This window comes from Varanus komodoensis, unplaced genomic scaffold (genome assembly GCF_004798865.1).
Source record: "Varanus komodoensis strain SLA01 unplaced genomic scaffold, ASM479886v1 scaffold19, whole genome shotgun sequence".
Taxonomy (NCBI): Eukaryota; Metazoa; Chordata; class Lepidosauria; order Squamata; family Varanidae; genus Varanus; species Varanus komodoensis.
In genome coordinates this window covers 12214763-12234631 of record NW_025335550.1, presented here as the reverse complement: position 1 = coordinate 12234631, position 19869 = coordinate 12214763, and the positions used below count along the sequence as shown (strand labels likewise).

The window sequence follows — 19869 nt, the reverse complement described above, 5'->3', positions numbered from 1 at the left end:
AGCGAGCTGCACAGCCCCCGTGGCCCACGGCCCTCTTGCTGCTGCTGCACGCCCCCCCAAGAAGCTACACGTGCTGCTTCTAAGCCGCAGCAGCTTCAGGCACTTTGGATCACTGCCAAAATTGGGCAGGAAGCCCCTGGGTGGGATGCTGGCAGCTGGAAGAATGAAAACCTCGGCGGGAATTTCCAGGAGGCGGACAGAGGCCGCCAAAGCCCCAAAGTTGCCCACTCCTAGGCAATTAAAGAACTCCACCTCTGCCCCCTTCGTTACCTGCAAATGGAGGAACCCTTTCAAACATTAGGAAGTGATTTCTGGCTGCAGCTTGAAGCTCCTGTAATTTGCCACTGCGGGCTGAATAAAAACATTCGCACTCTTCCAGTAGAATCTGTTGTCATGTTCCCACCAAGCAAGTTTATTTCTGGGATTCCGCAAGAGGCAGCAATGTGAGAAGCCCACTAAATGTTACACTGGTATTTTAGAAAAACGGGGCGAGAGTGGCTGCTGCTGCCGCTTCGCTGAAATGCTGGCGGCATGCGCACGGGTGGCCACTCCGTGCGCTCTGGCACCCGAGGGCACCCCCTCCCCGGTGGGGAACGGGCTTGAGGACTGGTGCCATAAAACCGGTTTTACAGGCCGGCCCTGGTGCCCAGGGTGCCGGGCCGTGCTCATGCGCTCTTTCGCCATCTTTAAGTGGCTGTTCCACCCTCCTCGTAACCTTTGGGGAGCATCAAAATACCTCTGCCTTCCCAGAGGTCCGATAGGCTGAGTGAGTCTGGCTTGCTTCATCTTTTCCGGCCTGCGCGTGACCCTGGAGGCGCCTCTCGGTGGCACTCCTTCCAGAGAAGTGGGATGCACACGGGCCCCGGGGAGCGGCTCCCACCGAGACCAGGCAGCGAGCCACGCGAGTTCAGTGGTGCCTCTCCCGCCCGACAGCCGCGGCATGTGGGCCTGCCATTGCGAGAGTGCAGCTCGGGAGGAAGCCCACCGAATGCCCAGAACTGCCCCTGGAGGGCACGTGCTGATGTTTAACAGTCCTCTTTATCTCATTCATGGCCGGCGGGTGTCTTTCCATGCATGGCACAAAACTGGGAGGAAGGGGGAAACCCGGAAGGCTTCAGCCCCCGGCACGTCGCTGGTAGATCGGCAGCGCCTTGCAGTGTGTGTGTGAGAGGGCACCACCTGTGCGGCCCTGTGCTGTTTGCCGAGGGAAACGTTTCCCGCAGTAGCATGCTTTGACGTGTGGGAGGTGTGGTGTGTGTGCATGTTGGGGGTGTCTCTGGCTTGTCGCACAGACCACCTAGGCAGACCCACTGGCTTTGCTCAAGCTCGCACTGTACCTTGTGAGGAGGAAATAAAAGTGGTTTTGAATTTGTCCCCTAAGGTCGGTGTACAGTTCCTCTCCCCACATGGGAGGGACGCTGGTTTTCCTTCTTCCAGTTACAGTGGGAGGCAAATAAACTCTCGGCCTTTGAAGTCGAGACAGGGATGTGTCTGAACGTTTTGTGGTGACTCACTTGGCCCAGGCAGAGCGCTGATCGCTTGCAGCACACCTCCTGACCGGATTTAGACGTCAAAACAGCACATGATGCGGCCCTGGCTCCATCAGTCGGGCAGAGCCAGCGCCGAGTGGAAGTGGAAAATGAGAAAGGCTGTCGGAGGGCGATGGAAGGATAACCCGCAGCAGAGCAGCGGTTCCCAAACCCGCTCCTGGGCGCCCTCTCCCGGGCACAGAGAGGTCAGGCAGTGCGGACAGAAGGGCGCCAACCTTCCTGCAACACCCTCGGGGATCACAGAATTGCTCCAGTACTCAGAATTATAGAACACTTTCCACAGAAGTATCAAAGCGGGTAACACAAACTGTAATAACACAAAAGCAACAATCAACATGCTTCTAAAAACGATGCAATGCACATGAATCAGCAGTAACACTGCACACTCACTGGTGTGCGACAGTCCAGCGCCGGCTTCATCACGCTTCAGGGAAAGCCGCTGCGAAGGTGTGTGGCCGCGCTGGCGCACGCTCCTTGGCAGAGGCTTCACCCCACATGCCCTGCGACGAGCCTCGGTGGCTGCGGACACCAGGCAGGGGCACGAAGGGGGAGGGACTCGTAGGGCAAGGCTCCCCAGGATTTCGGGGCACGTCTGGGCATGTGAGAACTGCCGTGAGCACCACCACGAAGTGCCTGACGTGCCGGCAGCCGGTTCGGCCTTTGCCTGCTCCCTCCACGGACCTTGGGCTGTGCCTAACGCGGGGAAAGACTTCGTCTCTGTTGGGTCCTGCGGGGCCCCTCGCGTGATAACGCGCCGACCGAGCGCTCCTTTGAAAGGTATGGGGTGGTAACCGTGTGGCCGTTGCTTCTTCGCAGAAGGCGGTTATCGCAGAGATACTTTTGTATCGGGAGCGGCTTCAACATTCAGCGAGACACATGCTCCAGGTGTGCAAGTGTTGCCCGGCCCCTCGTCCTTCGGGGCTGGAAAGACCGGTCCCCTCGCCGGGGCGGGAGGTGGCGACCTCCCCGCATCCCGCGGGCTGTGCAGAGGGCCTGCGGGCGCCCCCTGCAGCGGCCAGCTGCCCTGGCTTTCCGGCCCGCCTTTGCTGCGGCCCGCGCGCAGTGGCCGGAGCACCGGCCCCGCACGCAGCGCGCGGGCACGCGCGGGCACCGGCAAGGCGCGCGGGCATCCTGGGAAGGGGGGGTCCGGGGCTGCCCGGGGGGCTTGGCTCGGTGCGGGCGGGCGGGGCGGCGGGCAAGCGCGGGCGCCCCCGCACCACGACGGGCAAACGCGAGCTCCGCGTCAGGGCCCCTCGGCGTCCACTCCCAGCGCCCCTCGGCCGTGGTCGCGCCCCGCCGGCCCCGCCCACGGGGAGGAGGCTCGGCGCCGCGGAGCATCTCGGGCAGTGTAGTTCCCCGGCGCCCGCTCCGGACCAGGGCGCCCCGCCCGCGGGCGAGCGTTGGCGTCACTTCCGGCGTGGTATGACGCGCAAGCGCGGGAAAGTTGCAGGCGGCGGCGGCGCGTCCCCGGCCATGCAGGCGGCGGCGGCGGCGGCGGAGGCCCGCGGGATGGCGCTGGAGGAGGCGGTCAACCGGTGGGCGCTGCTCTTCTACGCCCACCAGGCCCTGCAGGCGTTCCGGGCCGGGCGCAGCCACGACTTCCGCCAGCTGCGTGACGTCATCAACGGTGGGGCGGGCAAGCGGCGCCGGGCCGGTCGGTCGGTCGGTCGGCCGGCCGGCCGGCGGGGGCGGCGGGGGGGGCGGGGGGCGCCCTCGCGTCGCGCACGTGGGGATGCAGTCGCCCCATCACGCTGCACGGCAGTCGTCGGAACACGGTGGAAATCATGCGTGTTCCGGCGTGTCGGAATGTGTGTGCACGCACCCAGCTAGGCGTGCACGTTCGCATGCACATTCCTGCCCTCCGCGAGGAAGCCTGTTGGGCCGGAGCGGCGCCGCAGTCGCGCGTCGGCCTGCGTCCCCGGGAGCTGGGGGCGGCGCCCTGGGCGGTCCCGTTGCGGCGGTGCGAATAGGCAGGGCCGCCTTGCGCGCACCCGACTTTCTCCTTGCGTGTCCGCAGCGATGCTCGCCCGGCCCCTGGCGCTGGAGCAGCAGGTCCTCCTCCAGCTGCGGATCATCCAGCTCCTGTCCCGGATAGAGGAGGGTGAGTGCGGGGAGCCTGCCTTGCCTCGGCGTGTGCTCGTGCTCGTGCTCGGGCCCACTTGGCTCAGCGGCTTGTGTGATGCCTGCTGGGAGCGAAGCACACGCTTAAATTGGGGGTTTCTCCTGCTCTTGATGTGCGTGTGTCATGTGTAAACAGGTCGAAGGAAAGAGCACATCTGGAAACAAATCGGGTGTTGTGGGTAAATTTGTGCGCTTTGGCTGCAGGAGGTACAGAAATGTAACTTGATAGTGATAATATTATTGTTACGTTACAAAGTAGGTCAGAAGTAAACCCACAAGGGACCAGTCTTCCCATATCCTTCCCCCTGCCAACTTAAAGAGCTCAAGAGTATAATAAAGGGCAAAAATAAAATAGAATAAAATAAGATGATAAATACGAAACAAGATAACAGGGAAGCAGAGCGGGTGTGGAGCAAGAGCCCACCCAGACAATTGGAGGATTGTGTGCAAGGGGCATCTCCTGATAGCAATCTCCTGATTGCACTGAAAGCTCTCTTGGTACATGTTTCTTGGTCATGCACAGCACGTGTTTTTCACCTGTAGTTGAAGGATGGATCTGTGCTTCCACTCTGTGGAGTCCCTTTATGTGTATACAGAGGAGTTATGCTCTGGTGGTAAGAGGAATCATTTCTTTCAATCACAGATTGGACCATCGATACCAAGACTGAACAGACGCCTCTTGAATGTGCCCTTGTTCTCCTGGACAAGATGAAGAAAGAAGTGAACATAGATGTGAATGTAATAGAGGACATAAGAACAAAAATAAAGGAAGCTGTAAGGGTTAATACTTCTTCTGTAGACGTTAAGCATCCATCTCTGAGTCTTCAGCTTAGTTGAATAGGCCTGGATCTGGGAGCTGTTCTCTCCTCTTTCGCTCCAGGCTGTTATTGCCTCTGTGAAGAATAAGGAGTATGCGCTAGCCAGCAGAATCCTGAAGAAGCACATGTCGAAGGATCCCAACACCCAGGTGAGTGTGGGGCAGGCCGGAGTCCACCCCGCGATGCGCAGGAAGTGCGGCCACCGGGTTTCTTTCGCTAGGCTGGGAGCAGATGCAGCTCTTCAACTCTGCATTTCTGAGTCACTTGTCTTTTTACTATGTTTTAGCTGAGGTTTGTTTTCCATCTGGAATTTATTATTAGTGGCCTCGAGCACCATTTTTGGCAGAAAGGCAAGCTACAACGTAGCGCTGTCTATCTTTCGCCCACAGGCCCAGGAGATGTCCAGGACCCTTCCTCCCTGGGAGCATGTGCCCCTGCCCCTCTGGGCAGCCTGTGCCCAGGCCTTGTGACGGTGCCGGGGCTGCTCCTGTGGCGGCAGCATTGGGGGGGGGGGTGCTCTGTGGGCCGTTCACGCGCAAGCCTTTTTCCCCTAGAAAATGAGGTTGCTACTGCAGAGCATCATCCGGGAGAGGAACTTCCTGCACCCGACCATCTGGAACTTCTCCTACAAGGCCTTCCAGCAGGACGTCCTCCTCCTCCTCGAGAGCTTCCTGGATGATTCGGAGCCTCTCCTCCTAGTGGTGGGTGTTCGGCCTGAGCCGCCCCTGAGCCGGGGTGATGCGCGGGGACGGCAGAGCAGCGGAGCCCCCCTGGGCGGCCTGGCAGAGCTGCCTGGCTGGCGTGAAGGCCTGGTTTCCCCTCCGGATGGGAACTCCAGGGGCAGGTTTTCCTTTGCTGGAGGGATGGGTGCAGTGGCTGGACGGGCTTGCAGGAGCTGCTTCCCAAAACCCCTCCGAGCCTCGGCGTGAACCAGCTTGTGTGGCGCCTGCAGCTGGACAGGGGGGCTCTCCTGGGAAGGCCGCTTCCCCCAGGGCAGAAGAGCCCCCAGCTCAAAGATCACGTTTGGTGTACATAGTTAGAAATAAGAGGATCGGGTAGTGAAATGTGTGGGTCACGGCGTTCCTTCCTCTTATTTAAGATGGCAAAAAAGAACTTGGCTGAGAAGACGGAGGCCCGGCTCAGTCCTGCGGAGGCAGCAGCTGGCCAGGAGATGATGGTTACGGAGACCGTGGAAGAGCCGTCTCCTGTGGCGCTGGCGGCGGCCAGCGCTTGGTCCGTGGGAAGCTCCAGTGAGACCATGGTGGAGTCTGGGGTTGCAGAAGGAGCGGCCGATGAGCGGAGGGAAGACAGGCCGGCACCTTTGCAGGAGAGCAGCGAGGGCACGGAGGGGCCCGCACCCGCCGTTGGGGCGACCCAAAGCAAGGGTGTCGCGGCAAGCGCAGGAGCAGCCTCTGCGAGGGTGATCGCTTCGGAACCTGCCGGAGAAGCCAGCGGGGTGGCGGGACCTGCCGCGGTCACCGATCCCTCCACGTCGGCAGCCCCCAAGGACCTGGGCAGGTAAATCGCCTCCCGTGCCTTTGGAGGAAGGGACGTGACCGCGCCTCTGCCCGTGCAGAAGTCAAACAGGCACTCAATGGGCTGGGCATTTCCGTTACTTGTCCTTCGCTCTGGTTCGCTGTGCCGTCTTCCTGAGCACTAAGGATCTTCGCCATTCGGTTAACAAGAGACTGAGTGCATTTCTGTGGCCTGAGGGGTTCTCCTCTGGGTGGGGGACAGCACGTCTCCTCTTCCGCTCCACCCAGCCTGGTTGCTGCAGAAGGTGCACCGCGGGAGAGGTTCCCTTGGCAGCTCTCGTCCCGCTCCTGGGGGCCCTTGGAGGCAGAAGCAGCGTCTGCATGGGGGACTTGGCTGCGAAGGGACCGCCCCGTCGTGCCCTTGTGGAGCAGCCCCCGGGGGCTCTCTTCTTTTGCAGGGGCCTGCCCAAGAAGCCTGCCTCCTATGGGCTTTCTACTCTGAGGGAAGCATTCCGGGCTCTTTTTGAGGCCCCAGCCCCGGACGAAGCCTTCACAGAGCTTGACGAGACGGACTGGGTTTGCCCCGTGGCAAGTTCTGTCCCAGCAGGGCTTGGAGCGACGCACCAGAGGGAAGAGGAGAGCGAGGAGATGGAGCAGGATGAGGCCTCGAGTCCCCAGATGTCCTCGTGGGACAGCAGCGACGCCACGACCATTAGTGGTATGGTCAGAAGGGACCAGGCGGAAGGCTCCAGAGACCCATCCCTGGGACACGCTGCCTCCGAGATGCCGAGAGAGAGCTCGGGTGTCCGGCCGCCAAAGCCCAGGTCGCCTGCGCCGACTGCCGTTCCCCCATTTCTCAGGTATGGGGTGGCGGCGGCCTTGATGGCATTGGGTACAGGCTGACAGCAGGGGCTGGAAGATCCCCGTTCATATCTCCCCCGTGCCAGGAATGAAATGGGTCACCTCAGCCCAGGCTCTCTGACCGGGTGCCCTCAAGCATGTTGGATTTCAGCTCCCATTGCCCGCAACGCGTCTTGGCCATGCTTGCCGGGAAGGATGGGAGTTGTAGTTCACAAGACCCAGGGGGTGCCAGACTTGGGAAGGTCGGCGTCTGCAAAGCGGGGCTCCCACTGCCTGCCGTTCGCGGAAGGTGACAGTCGCCAGGAGACTCCATGTTGAGGGCCTCGAGTCCTCCGTCGCACGCAGCGCCCTTCTCCGAGGAGTCGGCGGGCGGATGCAGCCGGTCTCTTGCCCCGGCCGCTTCCCACAGCGTGCCCTGTGCTGCTGAGCTGGACTCCCTGGCCTGCAGCTCTGCCTCTCTCTGCTGCTTCCAGGCTCCCCCGCATGAGGCTGAATTCTCCATCGCACAACGAAGAGAAGGAGGTCTGGAGCGACGAGGAGGAGCTCTTCATAGACCTGAGTACGCACAGGCCGCTGGTCGGCGTGGCAGGAATTCCTCGCCCACACGTGGTCGAGATCCCGGGCAGATCTGCCCGAGGGCCGGGCTCCCGCTGCAGGGGAAACGCACGGCCCAGACCAGGAGCTTGCCGCTCCGGCTGTGCCTCGGAGCCAGGGATCGGTGGCAGCCGTCGCAAGGATCCAGCCAGGCCCCGCCACTCCTGCTGCCCAGGCAGTCGACGGGGCAGTAACGTAGCAGCCGAGGAGTCTCAGCCTCTCGGCCCTCCCGGGGAAGAGACGGGCCCCGCTCTCGAGCCATTACAGGGCCAGCCGGCCACCAGCCACGCGGTCAGGACTGGCCCAGGCCAGGGGCTGCGGGAGCCCGGCACAGGCCTGCCCGCGTTGCGCGGGTGCCGGGCACCCCCGGCTGCCCCACTGCTCCTCCCCTTGGCTTGAGGGTTCATGGCTCCCCGGCTTTTGTGCAGAACCACACTAGGAGCAGCTGGCAACTCTGTGAACCTGGGCGTGTGTGTGCCCCACGCTCCCCCAGCACGGGGACAGCGTGTTACGCTCCTGAGGGGTCGGGCAGGGCGATGTCCCCGCTGTCGTCTTCTGCGGGTTTTCCGAGGGCTGCCACTACGGATCCAGGGTGAGCGAAGTTCAGGGCTTCCTAAGTAGTCGCATCTGCCCCTGCTGCAAGTCGCCGCTTGGCCAGTCGGGGCCTGTATCGCTCTTCTGGACGGACGAGCCTGTAACCGCATTTGTGCCCCCAGCATTCACAAAGGATGAGGCTGCTAACGGATTGTTTTTCAGGGTCGGAGGGGAACAGCAGCATGGACACGTCCACCAGCGGCACTAAGCGGAAGGTAATGCAGCGCCGGCCGGCGGCACACGGGGGAAGGGCCCTGCGGCCGCCCCAGGCCTGCTCACGGGGCTCCGGCCTTGTCTTTTGGCAGAGGTGGACAGTAGAGGAGTCTGGCTGGATCACAGCAGGTGTCAGGAAATTCGGGGAAGGCAACTGGAAAGCCATTTTCCAATCGTACCCGTTCAAGGATCGCACCCCCGTGATGATCAAGGATCGCTGGCGGACCATGAAGAAACTGGGGTTTGATTGAGCTCAGGAAGGCAGTGGGGGGCTGATGCGACCGCCCCAGGCCACGCCTGCCGCCACCAGGCCGGGGCTCCCCCGGTGGGCTCGGTTGGGCCAGCGCATGCCGGGGCTGAAGACTCGGAAGCTTCTCGGCTGGCTTTGTGGGAGGCCTCCCTCCTCCCCGGAAGGCCCTCATCAAGAAGACACCGCAGGCGGCTCGCCCACCGGGTCCCCGCCGTGCTCCAGGGCAGGCGGGCATGTTGCTCGTTTTTCTCCAGTTCCGTGTGAAGAGCACCGTTGCTCTCACCACCGTGTTTCCTGTTATTTGCAGATGGAGCTTCCCCGGTGCCTGAAGTTGGTGCCAAAGTTCCGGTGGGGCCTCGGAGGGAGGTCCAGAGCGTGCGGGGCTTTCCTGCTGCCTTGAGCGTGGAAGGAGCCGAGGCCTCCCATCATGTCTCACGGCCTCGGCACACAATCGAGGCTTCAATCAAGGGATATTGTCAATTGTTGAGAATCTTTTATCTAACTCAGCAGCACGGGAGGCGAAGATGACACCTTTGTGGTTCTCTGTTCAGCACTCCTTTGGGCCACAGAGAGACCGGCCAAAATGTTTGTATACGTTGCAAAATAAAGCAGTTTGTTACAGTTGCTCGCTTGGCCTCTGTCTGCGAGGTGCTGCTCCCGAGGGGCAGAGATGTGTGCGCGGCTGCTGTGGGGCACCCCACTTGCAGCGCATGGCCCCGGGACGGACAGAAATGCGGTTGGCACAGCTGGTATCTGTGGAGCAGTGGTTACATAGCTTCCAGATAAGGTGTTGGGGTTGTGTTGAACGCTGAAAGGCACAACAGCTACGCTGCTTTTTGGCAGAGACTGAGGGTTTTGTGAAATAGATAATTTATTTGAACGGTTGAATTCAACATAAATGTTCTCCACCTGGTAGTTTTCTCACAACAACAAAAATAGCATTGTTAACAAATTCTACACATGCAGAATTTTCTGCGCACTCTGGAAATGGGGGGGGGTATTCAGGTATGTTTCTGTGCCTTCCCATTTGACGCCCCCACCCCCACCCCCCGTGGCTTTGGCCTTGTGCCTGGTCCCATTTTGCTCCACTTCCAGCTGTATCTGAAAATGACCGTGCCAGTTCTGTGGGTGTGGGCTGGTAAAACGTGTTGGCAGTTGCAGCTGCACGGAGAATTTCTCCTTGGCTGGTTGACTGGAGACGGCGTGGCGAGCTCCGTGCGGGGTGGACGGAGCCGGGCGACCTCCCCGTCTCGCTGCCTGAGGTTTTCTTGTCTGTGCCAACCGTGTCGCCTGCCAGTGGGGAGCGGGTTGTGTCTGCTGTGCCTCCGTGTCCCCACAAGCGGCTTCCAAGCGCCGCGTGTGTGCGGTGCACTAGCAGGCCTGATCACGTGGGCCCCCGTCTTATCACACGGTGCTGGGAAAGCGGCCTTCTGGAAGGAGGCATGGGCTGTCCTTGGAGGCGTGCAGGACGCCTGGTGCCGAGGGGAAGCGGGGGAGCGAGCGGCGCTGCAGTGGGCGGAACAGGAGGCGGCCGTTCCAGCAGCACGGAGGGGACGCCAACGAAACCCCAAAGCTCTCGTGTTGCGCGGGCACATCGGTGCGGGCTGGGCACTTGCGTTCAGATGGACACAGTGCAAAGGGAAGCGCTGAGCATTCACGCTCCTGTGGAAATCGGAGGGGGGCCAGGGCTAGGCCAGGTTGTGACAAGGGGGCCGCCTGCCCCCCCCCCCCCGGCCTGGGAGCGATCTCTGCCTGCTGCATCCTGCTCTTCCTCCAGGGAGCCCGAGGTGGTGCACGTGCCCTGCTTTATCCTAACCACAACCCTGTGAGGTAGCCTAGGCTGAGACCGGCTGGAGCTACCTAGGGCGCTCGAGGGCCAAGTGAGGACCACGACCCAGGTCTCCAAGGTCCAATCGTCCAGCCTGGTCCTGACTTGGGCCTCGCACTGGACTTTTGCACGTTCTGGGTAGCGGCCTGCTGCTGCGCCAGGTGGCTCGGCCTCCTCCGGTCTCCTTGGCAGGGAGGCGCTGCGGTGCCGCTCTGAAGGGCTGCTGCAAGAGCGAGTTCGAGTCTGACCCAGTGGCCTTAGGCCTGTCCCTTCCAGTCCAGCTGAACGAGCAGGGTTGTTGGGGGGCGAAAGGGAGGGGGCACCATGCCGGCCACCGCGAGGCCCCGGCAGAAAAGCAGGGAGGCAAGAGATCAAAATTTCCCAGGAAAGCGGGGCGAGGTCTCCTGCTACGCGCCTGGTGCCCTGCGCGGGCTGACGAAGTAGCCGGGGGCCGAGGGGGGGGGGGGAGGCCTCCCGTCTCAGCAAGCGCAGCCTCTCGGAGCGTCCTCACGGGCTTGAGGAACTGGACGTGATCCCTCGGGAAGCAGAACAAACCCGGGCGAGAACAGGGCAGTTAATGATTAGCCTCCATGCCAGCCAGGGCCCGGCCCTCGGCTCCAGCCCTGCCGCCGGCATTCTCCCCAGCCGGCAGCATGATCCTGCTGCTCCCTCTGGCTGCGGTGCTGGGCTCCCTGGGGGGGCCGGCGCTTGCCGGGGGGCCCCAGCCTGAGCTGCCGGGGGGCTCCGCGGGCGCGTCTCCCCTTGGCAAGGCGGCTCAGCACAACTTCGCCATCGTCATCCCAGCTGGAGGCATCGAATGTTTCTGGCAGCACGCGTACCCGCAGGGGCACTTCTACTTTGGCTACGAGGTGGGTGCCGTGGCACATGGGGCAGGAGGAGGGTCCCCTGGGCAGCCCCAGGCGAGCAGTGGAACCAGGCATGCCGGAAAGGGGGGGGTGTCTGCAGCTCCCCCTCAGCCTGGAAGCTTCAGGGCGATTAGGGGGCAGTCGCCGACTCACACTTGCCTACCTCACAGGGTTGTTGTGAAGATAGATTGACTAGCACTACCCTTAGGGAGGCTGGTGCCTCCTGTTTGTCCCCTTTTGCTTGGGATCCGCACCTCGAGGGTGAACGAGCAAGCTGGACAGCTTTGCGGCGATTCAAGAATCTCGTCCACTGTTGGCACCTGGGAGCAGCTGCACGGACCATCGTTGGGTCTCGGCAAAATGTGCTTCTCCTGGGCTCCGTTTGGACAAAGAACCAGGCACTTTGCTTCCCAGATGGAAAATTAAGCTAAGCTCAGTGCAGTTAACACAAGAAGCGGTAAAAAGCTTCTTAAAATTAAGCTGCGGTGCTTGGAGGTTGAGAGAAAACGGGGCCGTGGGGCCTACGGCAGCTGCCGAGGGGCTCAGCCGGCGCTTCTCTTCGGGGAGGCGGTGCAGCTCGACCGCCATCGGCAGCCCCATGGGAGGCATCGCGTGCTTCTGGCCACGCATGTCGAAAGCGGCACGTCTGCCTCACCCACAAGGTGAGCCCTGGTGTGCGGAGGGGCCTTTTCCTCGCGAAACAAGCCAGGTCTTGAGGTTCCATGAATTACAGGGCGGTGGCAGGTGTTTCCACACAGGTGTGCCGTTTCAGCCCTCCTCTCCTGGCAGCCACGCTCCTTGCCAGCGCAAGGACTTTGCGGTCCCTGGGCAAGGCTGCTTATCTGGGGAGCCGGGTGCCAGGGAGGCAGCCTTCTCTCTCCAGGTGAGGCAGCCTGTTCTGCCTTCCAGGCATGTGTCTCCTGACTGTTGCCTGAAGGTGGGGTGCCTGGGCGTGAGAGCCCAGGGGCGGCACCTCCACCGCCACAGTGGACGCCCACGTGTGCCTTGCGATTTCAGGTGCAGTGGACTTCAGGGATCAGCCACGACAGACACGTCCTGGCTACCGCCAACGACCCCAGCGGCACGCATCTCGGCACCTCCCAGGACACCCGGGGGCAGATCAACTTCCAGGCCACGGAGACGGGTACCTTGTCCTCTGGCTGTGCTGCCCCATCTCTGCAGGGCTTTCTTGGCCCCCAGCTGCAGTTGCGGCAAAATAGGGAATCCCAGGCGTGCGGCCTGCGGTTACCCTGCCACAGGCTCTCCTTCCACAAACACAGCTTCGGCCCCTTATGAAGCGCTGGGCTCGAAAGTGGTGGAAAATACCCATTTTGGGTCTTACCTTCCCCAAAGTGGTAAAGATCGCAATCCGATTAAGGAAAAAGGAAACATGACCGTGCTCTCACAGCCAGATCGAGGCTTCCTCACAGCCATGGCTCAAGTTGGTCATGACTAAAACCCCACTGATTTAACTGGGCTGACCTTATGTACGGATCAGGCCAGTATCACCAAAGGAACTGAGAACTCCCTACACGTTCTGTATCTCACCCGTAATCTCCCTCACACCGGCAGCTCTTGAATCTCTTTGCCTTTTTGTGCTTCAGGGATAAAGATCTGCTGAAGAAAAACAGGTTCTTGTTCCTGACAAGATGCTTGCAAGAAATCAGGTGCCAGAGCCGAGCTCCCAAGGGCAAGAGGTTTCAAATGGGGACAGGCCGTGAGCGGTGTGCCGGACGTTGCCTGAAATGACTGCCCCTCACCACTGGGCAGTCTGACTGGGGCCGCGGTGCAGCGGCATCCGGCAAGCCACATCTGCCTGCCCCCGACTGAAACGCACCCAGAGTCCTGCGATGGGGGCCCCAACGCGCCTCCTCCACGGCCGTCCTCACAGCACTCTTCGCTCATCTCCCTCCGGCCTTCCCATCCGAGGACCCTCCAGACCCGAGGACACGCTGGCTTCAAGCACATCCGGACGGCACCGCCAGGGAGGGCTGTCCTCCACCAACCGGGCCCAGCGGTGGCGGCAAGCACAAGCCTCTCTGGCCCAGTGCAATCCTGGCTCTTTCTTGCAGGCTTCTACCAGCTGTGCCTGAGCAACCGCTACAACCACTTTGGATCTGTGCAGGTTCGCCTCAACCTGGGAGTCTTCTACGGAGACTTCAACCTGAAGGGCCTGGAAGAACCTGAGAGGAAGAAACTCAACGACACGCTGGATGCCATTCAGGTAACCGTGGTCGGAGAACGAGCGTCTCCCGCGGTTCGGCTAGCGCTAGCTGGTAGTGGGAGGCAGCGGTGTGGAAGTTACGGGGGAGCAGGGATGCAGTGAGGTTTTGCCAAGCCCGTCACCTGGTCCTGAAGGTTAGGAATGGGGACAGCAATGCCTGGTCCCCAGCTCCGAAGGAGGGAGCAAAACGCAAGGGCCGCTCTGGGTTAATGGCAGAGCCTCGCATCCATCCAAGACCCCCGTGGCCAGGTGCCGAGAGGCGAGACTCACGTGCTGCTCCCCCCCCCGGTCTGCACTAGGACAGCACCACCAGGCTGCTGGTCTCCGTCTTCCACATGTGGCGCTACTACAACTTTGCTCGGATGAGAAATGCCGCCGATTTCTTCCTCGTCCAGTCCAACTACAACTACGTGAACTGGTGGTCTGCGGCCCAAAGCGTCACCATCGTTCTCTCCGGGGTGCTTCAGCTCTACTTCCTGAAGCGCCTCTTCACCACCCAGCCCACCAGCAAGCCGCGCTGCTGAGGCACCGCAAAACCGCCATGCCTCGACCCGGCCTCCGAGCCGGCTCAAGAAAAGCCAGGAGTGTGTTGCTCGGGGGGGTGGGGGCTGCCTGAACAAAGCTCACATCACCACCGGGAGGGAAAGGGCCAGCTTCACCAGCCGGTCGCAGCCGTTGAGTTGGAATAAAACTGGCTTGGACCAACAATGAGCGTGCTGGGTCCCTTCTGCTGCACTGGGGAGTGTGTGTGTCTGTCATCTTGGTGGCCTGGGAGTACAACTGCCCCTTGGTGTGTACACAAGCACAGCCTTTTCTGGCCAGCCCCCCCGATCACACCACACATGAGACCATCAAGAGAATTAGCATCTTGCAGAAGAGTTTATAACTTCGGTCCTCAAAAATGGCAGGCCTGCAGCTGCACCACAGCATTCGTGCCGGCCAGTACGGCCTCTGAGGCTGTCAGTCCATCAGACGAGAGGCAGAGAGACGCTGCTGGCAGCTCCTCCACACTGCAAGCGGCCTGCACAGCTGGGCCGTTCGCTCTCTGTCCAAAACAGTCTCTTTAGTTTCCATCTGGGGTGAAGTCCTTGGGAGTTTTCTGTCCCTGTATTTAAGTCAGTGTCTCCTCGTGCCGAATATACTCCCCAATATCTGCTTGATGGAACACCACGATGGCCATGGGGTCCACCTTTCGGCACTCCTGGGTGGACTTGGCTGCCACTCCGAAGCCCTGAAGAAATCGAGCAGAGCAAGATGGGCATTAATATCTCTTTGGGTATGTTATCTTAAGCACACCCACGTTCGATGCACTCACTGGCCAGCACTCACCAACGGGACGTCCGCCATGGAATATACCACCACACCCTGGTACTGGGCAGTGTTCTCTGTGATGCGCCCAAGGCCGGATTTCAGTATGTGGTTCCCGTAAAGGAAGGACTGCTCTGCGCCGGGCTTCACCCACACTTTGTACTGTAAGAGAGAAACCAAAACGACATGCCAAACTGGTGAGGAGCAGTTTCCCGCGACAGCGAGATCCCCCCTTTTGATTGCCCTGAGTTGGTCTTTTCGCATCGCCTATACGGCTCAAGCCTTTCTATATTTTCTTTATGTTGGCACAGTCAAAGCAAGGCTTACTCTCCAGATCGCTGATTGGGAAGAATTGAAAGTACTGTTGGACATTCTGGTCAGCGCTTGCTTTTATCATTCTTCACTCACAAGGCCAAGTTTAGGTAAGCCAGCAGCTGTGATAGAAGCTGGCAGAAACACCTCCCCTCACACACTTAAGCCTCACAGGGTGGCAGAGGGTCAAAAGTATCTCTTAAAGTCGCCTAGGCAAACTTTACCTTGGCATAGGGGGCAAGATAATCCAGGGCAGTGACGTGGAGCCGGAACTTCTGAGTCTTGGTGAACTTTCCAAAGCAGGTGCCCAGTGAAACCAGATTCTCTCGAGGGATGTTTGTAGCAAGTTTCAAGATTCTCTCACTAAGAAACAGAAGGCAGAGATGGATCTTTGGGACCCCACTGCTCCAGAGCCAAAAGCTCTAATGTGCTGTTTCCACATCCAGCTTGTCTGGAAAGGAATCGCTGTGCATGTGTGTGCGCATGCACAAACATGTAAAAATCGGAAGATGCAGCCAGAGGGACTCTGCCCAAACCTGTCTCCGTGTGAACCGGCTTCCCACCTCCAAGCATGCACGGCCTCGATTCCGCTTTCAGATATAACGAAAAACATCAGATGAACTTCCCTAGAGCCAGACGCAAGAGCAAGGGCCCAGCACAACACGGCACCTTATCCCAGCCTCCGGAAACCTGGCTCCCTTCCTGCCCGCTGGAGACAACCGCCATCAGCCAGGCCTGCGAATTCGCGGGCCTCGCACCCACACGCGGGGCTGCCCTCCCCACCTGAGGTAATAGACTCGGTCCCGGTGCAGGCGGAAGCAGTAGGCCCCATCCGGCCGGTCGACGAGGAGCTGGATGTTCTCGCCGATGCTGCGGAGAGTGAGAGCACAGCAACGGCCTCAGAGGGAGCCGCGGGCCCGCGCCGCCCGCCGCCCGCCCCCCTCCTCGCCCGCGAGAGCGGGACGGCGGCGCCCGGCCGCCCGCCCCCCGGGCCGCCGCTGCAGAAAGCGCCGCTCCCGCCCGCGGGCTCGCCGCCAGCGCAGGGGCGCGGGGGGTGCCCCGATCCGGCCCGCGGGAGCGGGGCAGGGGCGGCCGCCGCTTACTATCGGGCCAGCTTCTCGAACAGCGCGCGCGTCTCCTCCTCCGTGAGCGGCCGCATCGCGCAGAGCCAGAGGGGCCGCGTGCTCGGCCAGGCGCGTTGCCGGAAGCGGAAATGGCGCGCCGCGCCCCTGCTTCCGGCCCGCCGCCGAGGCGACGCTCTCTCCCGCTCCTCCACTCTTCCCACTGGCAAGCCTCGGGCAACGAGGGCCACTCAGGGTAGAGCGTCGCCGCCGAGTCGGCGCCTAGAGCGGCCCGCCGGTTGCCATAGCGATCACTTCCTCGTCCACGTCGAGGCCCGATGGCGGCCTGGCAGGAACCGGCCCCGGCGGGCCCCGGCGGGGCGGACCTGGAGGAGGCGAGCCTCCTGGCCTGGCTCTTCCGCGGGGCGCCCTCGGCGCTGCCGGCGGCGGACGCGGCGGCGCTGCCGGCCTACCTGGCGGCGCTGTCGGGGCTGGGCCTGGAGGCGCTGCAGCGGGAGCCCGGGCGGCTGGCCGAGGAGCGCGCGCAGCTGGGGGCGCAGACGCGGGCCCTGGCCTTCGCCCACTACAAGACCTTCATCCGCTCGGCCGAGTGCACGGCGGAGACGCGCCGGGGCTTCAGCGGCATCGAGCAGGGCCTCGACCGCCTCCTGGGCCGCCTCCCGCCCTTCGCCGAGACCTGCCGGTGAGCGCGCCGGAGGAGCCGGGCGCGGGGTCCGGCCGCCTTGCCTCGCTCACCGCTCCCTGTGCCTTTCCCCGCAGGAACTTCATGCGCGATGCCGAGCAGATCGCCCAGAGCCGCCGCATGAACAACCTGACCCTGAACCGCCACACGGAGATCCTGGAAGTCCTGGAGATCCCCCAGCTGATGGACACCTGTGTCCGGAACAGCTACTACGAGGAGGCCCTGGAGCTTGTGGCCTACGTCCGCCGCCTGGAGAAAAAACATGCCACCATTCCGGTCATCCAGGTGCGGCTGTGCCCCAGGCTCGCTGCCTGTTTCCAGAGCTTCCCTGCTGTCCAGGAGGCTGGCCAAAAGATTGCCAAGGCAGGCAATCACGGGGAAGCCCGCAGTGCCTTGCACTTCCTCTGGCTGCCGTGCCTCATGCAGCGGAGCCGGGTAGCTTCCGGGCTGCCCACTGCCCCACAGCAGCCATCACTGTAAGAGCTTTGATTGTTTTCAGTGGCAAGGGAACGTCCGCATGTGTCCCTCTTGTCTTCCCAGGGCATAGTGGCAGAGGTGCGCCAGTCCACGCAGCTCATGCTCACCCAGCTGATCCAGCAGCTGCGCACCAACATCCAGCTGCCAGCCTGCCTGCGCGCCATCGGCTACTTGCGCTGCATGGACGTCTTCACCGAGGCCGAGCTGCGCATCACCTTTCTGCAGGCACGAGACCTCTGGCTGCGCTCCATCCTGGCCGCCATCCCCGAGGAAGACCCCTACGTGCACATCACCAAGACCATCGAGGCCTGTCGCGTGCACCTCTTCGACATCATCACGCAGTATCGCGCCATCTTTGCGGACGAGGAGCCGCTGGTGCCCCCGCCTGGGCAGGACGCCCTCAACGAAAGCGCCCTCTTCCACGGGTGGGTGCTGCAGAAGGTCTCGCAGTTCCTGCTCGTGCTGGAGCGCGACCTGCAGCGCGGCGTGGGCGGCCGCCTGGACTCCCTGCTGGGCCAGTGCATGTACTTTGGCCTTTCCTTCAGCCGTGTGGGGGCGGACTTCCGGGGCCAGCTGGCCCCGCTCTTCCAGCGAGTGGCACTGCTCACCTTCAAGAAGGCCCTGCAGGAGGCGGTGGGCAAATTCCAGGAGGAGATGAACTCGTACACGCTGCTCTCCGCCCCGGCGGTCCTGGGCAGCACGATCCCAGCGACTGTGTCCTCGGCCCAGCCGGGCACACTGCAGCCCCCCATGGTGCTCCTGGACTTCCCGCCACTTGCCTGCTTCCTCAACAGCGTCCTGGCAGCCTTCAATGACTTGCGCCTCTGCTGCCCTGTGGCTCTCGCGCCAGAGGTGGCCGCCGCCCTGGAGGAGGCACTTGTTCAGGTGGGGGGGGCTCTTCCTCTTTGTGGCGGGTAGCCCAAATGGAGAAAGGCACTCCGGGATCTGCTTGGCGGGACAGGAATTGTGGGGCACAGCAGGTGCCAGTGCAGGATCCTTAGCCAAGGCACCTGGCCTTTCCCAGCCCTTTGGCACCATGCCCTGGACAGCCTCGCCTTTTCCTCCCTGGCCCTCCCCTCCCCTCCCCTGCAGCGCTTGGCCCAGGCTGATTAGCTGGGCTTCTGGGTCAGGCCGTGGCTTCCCTAGCGGGAGCTGCAGCCCCCATCCTGCGCTGAATACGCAGGCCAGGATTCCCGTCTCTCTCCGCTTTGCAGGTGACAAAGATTATCCTGGCCTTCCACCGAGCGGAGGCCTTGGCATTCAGCAGCCGGGAACAGGAGCTGTTTGTTCACTTCTGCACAGCATTTCTGGAAGATCTGGTGCCCTACCTCAACCGCTGCCTCCCGCTCCTCTTCCCGGTCGCCCAAATTGCACAGACTCTGGGTAGGGATCCCTCTGTTTCCTTGGTGGGAGGGGTTGGAATGCAGGCTTGGAAATGGAGGCGAAGCCTCTGGGGGCCCAGTTCCATTCCTGCTGGTGGCTCTGCCAGCCGCCCGTGGGGGAAGGTCCTCCTCCGCTCCAGTCCTGCCCACGTGCCTTCTGCTGCCCCCACACCTGGTACGGCATGCTGGCTTCTCACGTTGCCTCTTCTGTCTCTCTGCTAGGTGTCCCCCCTGCTCAGCTCCACAAGTACGGGAGGCTTGGCGGTGTGGATGAAGGCATGATCCAGGAACTCTTTGCCGCAGTCCTGCCTGAGAAAGAGGCCGGTTTCCCTGCGGCTGAGGAGAAGGAGCCGGCCCAGGAGAGCCCGACAGTTGAACTGGGCTTGGTGCTTCCTGAGCTGCAGCAGGAGGCAGCGCCCAGTGTCGCGCCCACTTCTGAGGCAGAGGAGAGCACCGACCGGCCGCCGCTCAGCACACCGCCAGGCGCAGACTAGCTCTCGGTGGACGCGGCTCTCCTGGAGCAGCTGCTCCTTGGCCAGCCGGCTGGCGGAGGAGGAGGAGGACTCGCGCGTGCTTGCTGCTGGCGTGGGCAGGAGCAGCTCTTGGCCCCTCGCGGCCCCACACCTGGCGCCCGCAAGGGCAGGGTGCAAGGGCTCCCTTGTTCTGGTGGGAAGAAGGGCAGCTGGGGAGGGACGGGGGCAAGGCAGCCCAGGGCCTAAATAAACACACCTGTTTTGGCTTGGCTCTTTGTACTTCATTGTTGTGAGCCGCCCCGAGGCTTCGGCGAATGGGGCGGCATAGAAATGTTTTAATAAATAAATAAATAAATAAATAAATTGTGTGATGCCCCCCTTTCCCCTCCCGCCCCCCCCCCGTGTCGCGTGGCCTCAGCCAGGGCGGAGGGGGCGGGTGTGCGGGCACAGGGCTTTTTCCCGGGCCTCCGCCTGGCGGGACCCAAGCAGGTGCCCTTCTGGCGGCGCCCGGGAGGGCGGTGGCCCCGGCGGGCAGCGCCCCGGGGGGTGCGGGGCCGGCAGGCAGGATGGCGGGGCAGCGGGGGTCCCGCCGTCGCTCGGTTTGCCGCCGCCCGCTTAGGGAAGGCGCGAGCGGGAAAGCGGGCGCCGCGATGAGGCCCCGCCGCGCTTTGACGCGTGCGCCGTTTCCGCCCGCCTGGCCGCGCGGGGGCCCCGGGCGCCGCTCGCGCGGCCCCGCGGGCGGCGGCCCAGGAGCCGGCG

At 62.3% G+C, this 19869-nt stretch overlaps 4 protein-coding genes across 5 annotated transcripts in view; 3 read left to right on the top strand and 1 right to left on the bottom strand.

Annotated features, from left to right (window-relative positions):
• The first annotated feature begins 2972 nt into the window (after positions 1 to 2972).
• On the top strand, positions 2973 to 9100 carry TERF2 (telomeric repeat binding factor 2). The gene is made up of 10 exons (XM_044427679.1): positions 2973 to 3177; positions 3568 to 3651; positions 4315 to 4445; positions 4552 to 4638; positions 5044 to 5190; positions 5589 to 6007; positions 6423 to 6824; positions 7299 to 7384; positions 8176 to 8228; positions 8319 to 9100. Exons 1-10 carry the CDS (start codon positions 2973 to 2975, stop codon positions 8475 to 8477), a joined length of 1773 nt encoding a protein of 590 aa, XP_044283614.1. The 3' UTR covers positions 8478 to 9100.
• Positions 9101 to 10951: 1851 nt separating this feature from the next.
• TMED6 (transmembrane p24 trafficking protein 6) lies at positions 10952 to 13918 on the top strand. The gene is made up of 4 exons (XM_044427680.1): positions 10952 to 11173; positions 12188 to 12314; positions 13243 to 13394; positions 13694 to 13918. Exons 1-4 carry the CDS (start codon positions 10958 to 10960, stop codon positions 13916 to 13918), a joined length of 720 nt encoding a protein of 239 aa, XP_044283615.1. The 5' UTR covers positions 10952 to 10957.
• Positions 13919 to 14254: 336 nt separating this feature from the next.
• NIP7 (nucleolar pre-rRNA processing protein NIP7) lies at positions 14255 to 16214 on the bottom strand. The gene is made up of 5 exons (XM_044427798.1): positions 16118 to 16214; positions 15798 to 15884; positions 15239 to 15377; positions 14724 to 14864; positions 14255 to 14625 (listed from the first exon to the last, which is right to left on the bottom strand). The coding sequence occupies exons 1-5, from the start codon at positions 16171 to 16173 to the stop codon at positions 14506 to 14508; spliced, it is 543 nt and encodes a 180-aa protein (XP_044283733.1). The 5' UTR covers positions 16174 to 16214; the 3' UTR covers positions 14255 to 14505.
• Positions 16215 to 16347: 133 nt separating this feature from the next.
• COG8 (component of oligomeric golgi complex 8) overlaps positions 16348 to 19869 on the top strand; it is a 4606-nt gene continuing 1084 nt past the window's right edge. The window contains exons 1-5 of one of the 2 annotated variants that reach the window (XM_044427996.1): positions 16352 to 16778; positions 16856 to 17063; positions 17319 to 18140; positions 18470 to 18638; positions 18860 to 19465. In XM_044427996.1, coding sequence (XP_044283931.1) covers positions 16414 to 16778; positions 16856 to 17063; positions 17319 to 18140; positions 18470 to 18638; positions 18860 to 19131 — 1836 coding nt within the window. In that variant the 5' untranslated portion in view covers positions 16352 to 16413 and the 3' untranslated portion in view covers positions 19132 to 19465. Of the gene's footprint in view, positions 16779 to 16855; positions 17064 to 17318; positions 18141 to 18469; positions 18639 to 18859; positions 19466 to 19869 lie in introns of those variants that run through there. The other variant, XM_044427997.1, reaches the window with a different exon arrangement.

Excerpts from the sequence above, each read along its gene's own strand:
- TERF2 (XM_044427679.1), top strand. The coding sequence starts at position 2,973 with ATGACGCGCAAGCGCGGGAAAGTTGCAGGCGGCGGCGGCGCGTCCCCG. Across the intron at positions 6,008-6,422 it reads GCCCCCAAGGACCTGGGCAG|GGGCCTGCCCAAGAAGCCTG; the intron begins GTAAATCGCCTC and ends CTTCTTTTGCAG. Across the intron at positions 6,825-7,298 it reads GCCGTTCCCCCATTTCTCAG|GCTCCCCCGCATGAGGCTGA; the intron begins GTATGGGGTGGC and ends TGCTGCTTCCAG.
- TMED6 (XM_044427680.1), top strand. The coding sequence starts at position 10,958 with ATGATCCTGCTGCTCCCTCTGGCTGCGGTGCTGGGCTCCCTGGGGGGG. Across the intron at positions 12,315-13,242 it reads CTTCCAGGCCACGGAGACGG|GCTTCTACCAGCTGTGCCTG; the intron begins GTACCTTGTCCT and ends TCTTTCTTGCAG. Across the intron at positions 13,395-13,693 it reads ACACGCTGGATGCCATTCAG|GACAGCACCACCAGGCTGCT; the intron begins GTAACCGTGGTC and ends GGTCTGCACTAG.
- NIP7 (XM_044427798.1), bottom strand. The coding sequence starts at position 16,173 with ATGCGGCCGCTCACGGAGGAGGAGACGCGCGCGCTGTTCGAGAAGCTG. Across the intron at positions 15,885-16,117 it reads TTCGAGAAGCTGGCCCGATA|CATCGGCGAGAACATCCAGC; the intron begins GTAAGCGGCGGC and ends CACTCTCCGCAG. Across the intron at positions 14,626-14,723 it reads CCATGGCGGACGTCCCGTTG|GGCTTCGGAGTGGCAGCCAA; the intron begins GTGAGTGCTGGC and ends CGATTTCTTCAG.